Source organism: Sinocyclocheilus anshuiensis, unplaced genomic scaffold (genome assembly GCF_001515605.1).
Source record: "Sinocyclocheilus anshuiensis isolate Anshui unplaced genomic scaffold, SAMN03320099.WGS_v1.1 scaffold447, whole genome shotgun sequence".
Taxonomy (NCBI): Eukaryota; Metazoa; Chordata; class Actinopteri; order Cypriniformes; family Cyprinidae; genus Sinocyclocheilus; species Sinocyclocheilus anshuiensis.
Genome location: NW_015552615.1, coordinates 3,895,822 through 3,904,974, shown reverse-complemented (window position 1 = coordinate 3,904,974; position 9,153 = coordinate 3,895,822). Strand labels below are relative to the sequence as shown.

The 9,153-nt window shown below is 36.3% G+C and overlaps 1 protein-coding gene across 2 annotated transcripts in view; it reads right to left on the bottom strand.

Moving 5' to 3' along the window:
• Window positions 1-9,153, bottom strand: part of LOC107666115 (MTSS1-like protein) — a 78,253-nt gene that overhangs the window by 5,275 nt on the left and 63,825 nt on the right. The window contains exons 7-13 of one of the 2 annotated variants that reach the window (XM_016457265.1): window positions 6,041-6,198; window positions 5,599-5,706; window positions 5,415-5,512; window positions 5,082-5,172; window positions 1,813-1,923; window positions 1,521-1,677; window positions 1,163-1,189 (exon numbers count right to left, since the gene is read on the bottom strand). In XM_016457265.1, the coding sequence (XP_016312751.1) occupies window positions 1,163-1,189; window positions 1,521-1,677; window positions 1,813-1,923; window positions 5,082-5,172; window positions 5,415-5,512; window positions 5,599-5,706; window positions 6,041-6,198 (750 nt within the window). The remainder of the gene's footprint in view (window positions 1-1,162; window positions 1,190-1,520; window positions 1,678-1,812; window positions 1,924-5,081; window positions 5,173-5,414; window positions 5,513-5,598; window positions 5,707-6,040; window positions 6,199-9,153) is intronic. The other variant, XM_016457266.1, reaches the window with a different exon arrangement.

Here is a 9,153-nt window from a genome sequence, read left to right as displayed (position 1 = left end):
CGTTGCGGGATTGCGCATACATCGCATTACTCATTCCCGCAGCTTTCGACTTTAAAATGAGGGAAATTACTGCAAAACCTTTATACAATATAGCATGTAGGTTAGATGAGTAAATAAATCCACACAAACCATCAGGTGAAAACAGCGTAGGTGATTCAGCTGTACCACGTCTTCTCTCTTTGACTTTCGCTTGGTTTTGTCTTAAGTTAATGTAAACAGTTGCAAAATAAAACGCATGAGTATCAGTATTGGATCCGTGAAATAGGTCCTGTGACAGCAGCCTAATAAAGCTGTGCCGTCTTTTATTAATGTTAATCAAACAACAAAAGACAAAGAAAATCCCTTACTGCTCTTGACTAAATAATGTTTTGTTGAATAACTTTTAATGTTAATTTACAGTTTATTCAATTTCTGTCGCCTATTTAAAACACGTTCATAACTTAGAAAATGTAGTTAATACTTGCATCATTAATGATTTATTTTATCCACCCCACGACCCACCCGCAAATAATCAGAATGCATTTTTTTATTACCCGACCCACGGATTATCCGCAGCACCCGCGGATATAACCGCCATCCGCGCATCACTAGTGTGCATGTATATTTAATTGAAATAAAAATAAATAAAAAAACAAAAATATAAAAAAACAAACAAAACAAATGTTTTGTTTTTTTTTTTTGAGATTTTGAAATAATGGACTAGCAGAAGAAAAAAAGGGGAAAATTAAGACGCATAAACAATGTTTTAAATAACGAGTATACTATAATTAAATACAATATAAATTAATAAAAAAAAAATCATTAATTAATTGCACTAAATTGACAGCCCTTAAAAATGACTGCATGAAGACAACAGTACTAGATTACCTCCTAAAAAATGAATAAAACAGACATAAGCTCTGTTTAAGAGTGTGTCTTTCAGTTAAACTCAGGCAACATGAGAAGATGGACAACAGACTTGACAACTGACAAGATGCCACTAGTTATATCTCATGGTTGCACGCACTCAAATCTTACGCATACAGATAACACTCTTTCAACAAAAGGCACGCCTGCAAAATTACATGGATTCCCTATAATCAAGACATTTAATGTTGTTTATTATTGGTATATGATCACAATGAGAATAATCAAATCTATGCAATGACATTCAGAAACCTACCATATAGAGGAGGTTCTTTCTTTACCGCTGTAAAAGAACAATAAAGTACATTTAACATATATACAAAGGCCCAAAAACACGCACTTTGGACAGCAATCTAAGCCTGTGATTTGTGCAAGCACATCAGATTTAGTCTAAATTTGGACTATAAAGCACATCTGATGTGCACACAAACCACAAATCAGATTACTGTGTTTAGGGGAAAAAAGGGTAAAAACGCTATACAAAAACACAAAGGAGAAAAAGATATCTAGATTGAGCTTGGTTTATAATCTCTCCAAGATGTGTGCAAAGAAGGAAAATTATAGAACAGAAACAAGCAGCTCATGCATGTAAGCGTACATACAGGCATACTGACCATGCTGCGAGGGAATGGTGTCTTCTGAGCACGACGGCGTGGTTGTCTGGGTGCTGTATCCGCTGGAGCAGTGGAGGGAATCTCGGCTGGTCCGAGGAGCTTCTGAATTAAGCCTGCCTCCAAGAGTAAGAGCCAGCTGCTCCCTGGCTGACTGTGGCTACGGACAGGAACGAGAGCCAATCAGAGATCAGAAAAAGTCTGGAGTCAACCACAATGATTCCAGTAGAATCAAAGGGTGTCTAAAATTCACTTTTTGCTTAGAAATAATTTCTGCATTTAAATGAGCGTGTACCTTGCCCGAGGTGGACAGTGTCCTGGCTCTCTCCTCATGCCCGCTGTAAGCTTTGAGCAGTGGGGGCATGGAGGTCCCGTTCTCTGTGCCAGGAGACATCTGGCCTTTCTCCTACACAAAAATGTACTCTGTTAGTCCATCTCAACTTAGTAAGTAGCAAAAGACACTATGACACACTGTAGTCACTAGGTAATAAGGATTTAAAGCCAACATGAAATGGTGTTCACAAATCAGTTTATCATGATGTGACGTGATTAAACAATAAGTTAAAATATAGGGCGTGACTTAATTTGATCCAACAGGAAATTTGTGGATCATGAAAAATGGTTTGAAGAGCATTGAAAAAGTTTGAAGAGCATTGTGGAAGTTTTTTAACCAGGACATGGAGCTTGAAGGTCAAGTTCACCCACCAAATGGTAACTTAATGGTTCTTTAAAAAAATGTTTTTTTTTTTTACTTTTTACCATTATTTGCTACTATCTCAGAACCCTTTATTCCAATAATGTTAACTCTTTTCCCACCATTGACAACGTTTTACATAATTTATGACATCTGTATGATGCAAGCTTTGGATTATTTTTATTTTTCATTATACAACTGCAGTTCAATGGAAGTAAGAAAAAACAAAAATGCAAATATAAAATTTTCTGCTTGAAATTTAAATTTAAATTTTTTTAATGATGTTGATAAAGAGTGAATCAATTAGAATATTTTTTCCTGTTGCTAAAAAATGGATATGTAAAAAGAAAACGAACACAAACCTCTGTTTACATATTCATACGACAAAATATTGTGGGGGTAATTTGTGAATATGTGACTCTGGAGCACAAAACCAGTCATAAGTAGCACAGGCATATTTGTAGCAATAGCCAAAAATACATTATATGGGTCAAAATTATCCATTTTTCTTTTATCATGTTCCATGAAGATATTTTGTACATTTCCTACCGTAAATATATCAAAACGTAATTTTTTATTAGTAATATGCATCGCTAAGGACTTAATTTGGACAACTTTAAAGGTGATTTTCTCAGTATTTTGATTTTTTTGCACCCTCAGATTCCAGATTTTCAAATAGTTGTATCTCGACTTAATATTGCCCTATCCTAACAAACCATACATCAATGGAAAGCTTATTTATTCAGCTTTCAGATGATGCATACATCTCAATTTCAAAAAGTTGACAATCATGACTAGTTTTGTGGTCCAGGGTCACATATGATCAAAAATGTCTGAGGTGGCTGACAAAATAATACTCTGGCAGGGAATGAGTTAATTTATATTTTATTTTTTATAAAGGCTGCATTACCTAAAACAGTAGCATAACATTAAAGTAGGATAACATTAAACCATCAGCAGAAAAGGGAAAATGTTGAAAAAGATAAATTGCACACAAGAAGACCAGAAATGTATGTAAACAGTCAGTTTTGATTTCATGTTGACTTTATTGACGCTTTGTTAAGTGTAGAAAAGTTCAGATTGGCCTGTCAGAGCATGCAGGTTTTTAGTTATAGATATGCAAACTGGTTAATGTGTTTGTTTTAAGTCATGGGACTGATATTATATTCAAAAACTGAAATTAAAAACAAAATGAATTAAAATCGCTTCTTTCTCCCTGTGTAAAACTATCAGGTGTCCCTCTAAATGGCCTGCAGAGGGCGCTGTCTACCTTCACAGACACAACCTCCACACATGCACAACGACAAACACAGAAGAAAACCACCAGCGGTAAGTGTCCAGTAGTACATGCAACAGTAATGAGTCCATTCACAGTCACACACAGCACTACACTGAGTCTATGCTCACAGTGCTCCTGTGCCGGAGGTGTTGGCCATGGTGGCCCGTGCGAGGGATTGTGGGAGAATTCCCCTCACTGAGAGAGCGAGCGCCTTCCTCCCCTCCAACCAGGAGGAGAGGACTGCGTGAGCACTGGGAGACGGAGGTGAGTGGCAGAGAGGAGTGGAACAAGAGAAAGATGAGATTAGATCAATCCAAGCCTCCATCAAAATCCAAAGCCCCTTAGACCCCTATACAAATGGTTGAAAGTAAATGCTTTCTGGTATTCTATTCAGTGCCTGATTGGAAAATCATAAAATGTCACTTGTTGATCTGACTTTTAAAATATATACATATATCACATAATATGGACGAACTTAAAGCAAGACACTACAAGCAAAACCACTGGTTGATTTTGAGATTTTGGGCTATTTTGCTTCTATAACATGTCTTCTTTCAGACCAGTGGAAATATAACACCCAAAACAGACATTTAAGTGTTTATTTTATTATACTTCATCTATTTGGTCTGTAGATTTCAACTACAATACATATCTTTAAAGGCTTTTTTCTCAAAATGAGTATTTTCTCCTGCACTGAGCCAGAAATAATTTCGGCAGTACATACACCAAACTTTACTTTTTGGCAGAAATAGAAATAGTTATCCAAAATCTCATCTGTAAAATCTTTAATATGTCAACAAAATTAAACAAGAATTTTGTCCAACGTTCAGATTTCTGTTCTGGAAATCTATGCAAATAAGTGCATTTTTAATTATATTTTCCGAATTTACTTATTTAAACAACATTTTAGAAACCTTGCAATACAAAATTCAATGTCTTCATGCACTTTTATTAATGAACTGGGAAAGTATGGTGATATAATAATTAAAAATTTAACCATATTTACCTGTGCTATCTTGCCTTAACATTTTGGTGTGTTTTCACATAATTAACTTGTAGATCAGACTGATAAACTAAGCATACTACACATAATCGTAGCAAACAGTATTATAATTTAGTGTTCTAATAGTATTAACCTGTATTGTACAATAAAACTGTATAATTTTGCCAAATGTATAATTTATTACCATGCATTTTGTGTTACTATTTTAAGCATCACAACAGTGAAATACTACCTTATTTCCATTACACTTGCACTGTAATACCCAGACAAACTACATTAAATCTTCTATATTATTTGCACTGAAGTACTGTCCAATTATATGTGTATTGATGATCAGTTTGCTAATTTGATCTTGGGGTCCGAAGAGGTTGGATTTTGAGGAGGTCTGGATTACGCACCACAGCGAACTGCAGGCTGCAGTGTTGGTGCTTACATCTGTATGTGTTTCTTTGGGCTGAATGAGGCAGTATGTGTGTTCTGAGTGACAGATTATTCAAACTATTTAGGTTTCTTAGGATTAGCATACCAGTTGGACTAGGTAAATTTTGGACCCACAGTTTTGTGATGTGGTGCATGTATCCATGATACCTGTGTTGCGTCTGGTGCTCTCAGATGAAGCCCATCTACTGCGCTGGAGATGGAGTCCAGAGATGGGACATGACGCACAGAGGTGTAGTTACTGAGAGAGAGAGAGTTTATACTGATTATTTACAATAATACACAATTGTTTGTTACGTGAGTGTCAATTTCGAGGAAAAATAACATGTTAGATACAATGTTAAAAAAATAAAATTGGCCTTTTCAACAAAAACACTAAAATGTTAATATAACATATATTATCAGTAATTCAAATAACATTTTCTAAGGGCAAGTTAGCTAACAGTTCTTGCAACGAACATTTCTTCCTGACACCGAACTCACCTGCTGATGCTGCCCTTGCGTGATAATGTGTTGCTAGGAGAAGCGGGTGGAGTCTGATACGAGAAGCTGTAGTCTGAGCCTTTCAGATCAAGAATAACCTGCATAAACAAAACCAGACCAGAATGTCAGAGATCGAGAACATGCACAGCTCTACAGATGTGCCTGATTAGAATCTATGCAGCACCTGTTCACTAGCAGGAGGCAGTGTGTTGGGATCAGCCGTTAGGTTGCCAAGATCTTCTAGAATTGTCTGTAAGTGGGTGACTTCACCAAGCATGCTTATCTCTTCATCCTGACAATACAAAGAAAAAAAAATGGTGTGACAATATTAAGCAGAAAACATTTTTTTATTATTAAATTATTTCCATGGCGATTAGGCACTTTCCCCCCAAATTCTCATAATTCTAATGCATTCTGATGTTTGATTGTAATACAGTCATGAGAATCATCCCGTTTAATAAGAAACAGCCATCAAAACAAACCACAACCACAATGTTTCATACAGTTAAAAACAAAAATCTCTTTTTGTGAAAATGTTATGAAAATGTGACAAAATGCTGTGGTCTTATACCAGGCATTTTCTTTTTGCAAAATATAATGTCTTATCAGTCTGTTCAGACACTCACCAGGACAGGTTTGAGCATTGTGACGAATGAGCAGAATCTTCCTCTTTCCTCGACAAGTGCTCGACACACGGCTCTCTTCTCAGTCTCCTCTAGAACTGCGTAGCGTGTGTTGACGTCCTGAAGAGCGCTGTCCAGCTGCATCCGCACCTCGTCTTTACCTACACAAACACAATGACATTTCAATATTAATATATTATTTATATTCATACTAACTTTTTATTATTTATACTAATATTAATGCACATTTATATTAATAGTAATATTAAAGAATGATGCATCAAGTATTGTTATTGCTTATTAAAACTAAAATAAAATCAAAAGGTTTGTTCATTAACTGAACTATATCTGAAATAAAAAACAAATATTAGAATAAAAAAAACAAACAAACTGAGAATTAAAATGTTGCCTTGGCAACTGAAGTACTAAATAAAGCCAAAAAGGCTAGGAAGTAATGATAAATGTTATAAAAGTATTTAAATATTACTAAAGCAACAATGGATGCAAAACAGCTTTGTCTCGCTGATATTTGAAGGAAGGAATAACTTTGCCTGGTAGCTTAATGTTAAAACTTATGTTGTTTTCAACCACTAGGAGGCAGTACAGTTTCTACAAACACTTAATACATCATGCAAATATGTGCTGCAATGCTAATAGGTGTTCTAAGAGCCTGGCTGTGCAGATTTCATAGTTCTGGTAATAGCACACAGGTGGACTGTATGGTGTGCATGTGTTCTTGTGTTGCATTTAAAGCCCAGCTGCCACTGAGAGCCCCTCACATTCCATAGTAGCTACTAGATAATACTACTACACAGCAGTGGTCAACCAATACGGCTGTTTTTAGTGACTAACACTGATATCTAGATTCTATGGTGCTGGGCAGCTAATATAATGCAGCTTAATGATAGAAAATATGGATTTACTCAAACATTCTAAAAAGCACAGGAAAACATGAACTGGCAAACATAATGATACAAGTTTACAAGAAAGATAGAAAAAAAATGATGCAAAGTGTTTAATATAAGAACATAAGTGAGTGATTTTTAATTATGATATGATGACTGCTTCTGTCTCCTGGTGCTTTACTGATGAAGTGCAATGGGAGAAATGTTAGGTTAATCACATTTAGAGGTTTGTTTACCTCATGCCAGCACACACCACATGAGGAGCTTTAAACACATGACCTGGACTTTTCCTCTGTTTTTCATCTCTCAGCAGATGCATCACCCCCAACACATCTCATCTAAATGAATAGTTTCTTTGCTTTTGCAGTCACATTACTGCATTTTTGACTGTGTATGCGAGTGTGCATCAGGGTCAGAAATAAACTTTTCCATTAAGGGAATTCATTTCTCATTTCACTTTAATGGTGCCAGTTGCTATATTAATTGTCCAGGGGCATTTTTTGCCCCCTTATTTTAAATTTGGGGGGCATTTTTGTTCGTTTTGGTGGCATTTTTGCCCCAAGCCATTCATTTCTCACCCTGGCATGCATAAACGGGATGAGCAATATATCTTAATAGTCAAATTTTATATTGTCCACCAGCAAACACATCACAAATATATCATGCAAATTTAATGTATTGCTCAGTCCCACAGTCGTAACAATAAAGGTTCTTGTCAAATGCACAAAAAAGTCCTTTATAATGGAAAAAAGTTTCCTTAGATTATTAAATGGTTCTTCACGCTTCATGGTTATTTTAAGAACTGTTTACTGAATGGTTCTTTGGGGAACCAAAAATGTTTTTTTTATGGCATCACTCCAAAAACCACCTTTCAGAACCTTTATATATGCGTTTATGGACTATTTGCAGCTCTTCTCAGTCTCAAAAATACACACGGCTACATTTTCAACATTCCATCCAACAGAAGAGCATTCTGACAGCTTGTGCAGGACATTCAGACGCATACACACTGATCCCATCGTCCCCACTGCTTACAATAACCTCAGGTGTGCTTTGTGACACCTGATCTTCTGCACTCCAAGCTGGCATGCAAGACAGAAGTATGGTTATTTTCACAGGCACTACAAGTTTCTTCAAACACGTTTATAATGATGTTCGCTCACATTAAAGACTACAATGATATGCTGGCATGTTAAGATCACTTGACCTGGTGAATACTACTTCATCTCAGTGACCCACTAGACACTTTTAAGTAGTAGAAAAAAAACAATAATTATCACTGGTAACAAATACACCTGAGAATGGGACATTTCTACAATTTCAATTTACCATATTTTAGCTAAGGAAACCTTAACTAATCCTCACAATAAGGTTCATTAGCATTTAGAGAACACCTCTTGAGTCTAGATTGCATTTTAATTAAATAACAGAATCAGATCCACAAATGTTGCACAAGCGCCACAGCACAGTGAATCTAAACAACCTCTGCAAATAGTGCCGAGTATGCATTTTTAGGATTTAAGCAATTCTCGTCAGTGTTGCGGAACTCAGTTAAGTCCTTTGACCTTCCAGGCAGAGACATGATCCCTGGTGCTCGAGTACATTGACCTTGTGCTGGATTGTGTCACCGGATGTGTGTTTAGATGCTCCTAGACCATTACACCTTCAAACACAGCTTGCAGTGAAGGCTGAAAGAAACCTGGTTGGGTAGGACAGCCTATAGGGCTGGGGTCATCTTCAGTTTAAAGGGCAAAGGTCAGTAAGTCTGTTGATAAATCCCACGGCCTGTCTGCAAGACAAATGGCTTAGGAAACATGCAGCTCTATATGAAATATGTTACAGGAGCCTGTTTCATGTTAACAGAATACACCCCAACACAGAGAAATGTGAAAGAGTGACAACAACCCCTCAGAACACATTAAACATCACCCTAGAAACAGCATAGCAATGTACTAGACACCACTAAGACGACTTCAGGCCAGCAAAAATATTCAGCAGGTGATACACCACAACCATAAATGAGTTGCTTTGAGTCAGCTACTCGGACACCGCCTAAACAACCTCATAGCAACACCCTGACAACCGCCTAAAACACACCAGCATCATGAAGAGTTTTGCACTGGCAAGTACCACTCAAATCTTCTTATGAAAAAATGTATAAATGAATTATTTATTAATAATATACAACAAATATTATTTCATAAATAATTT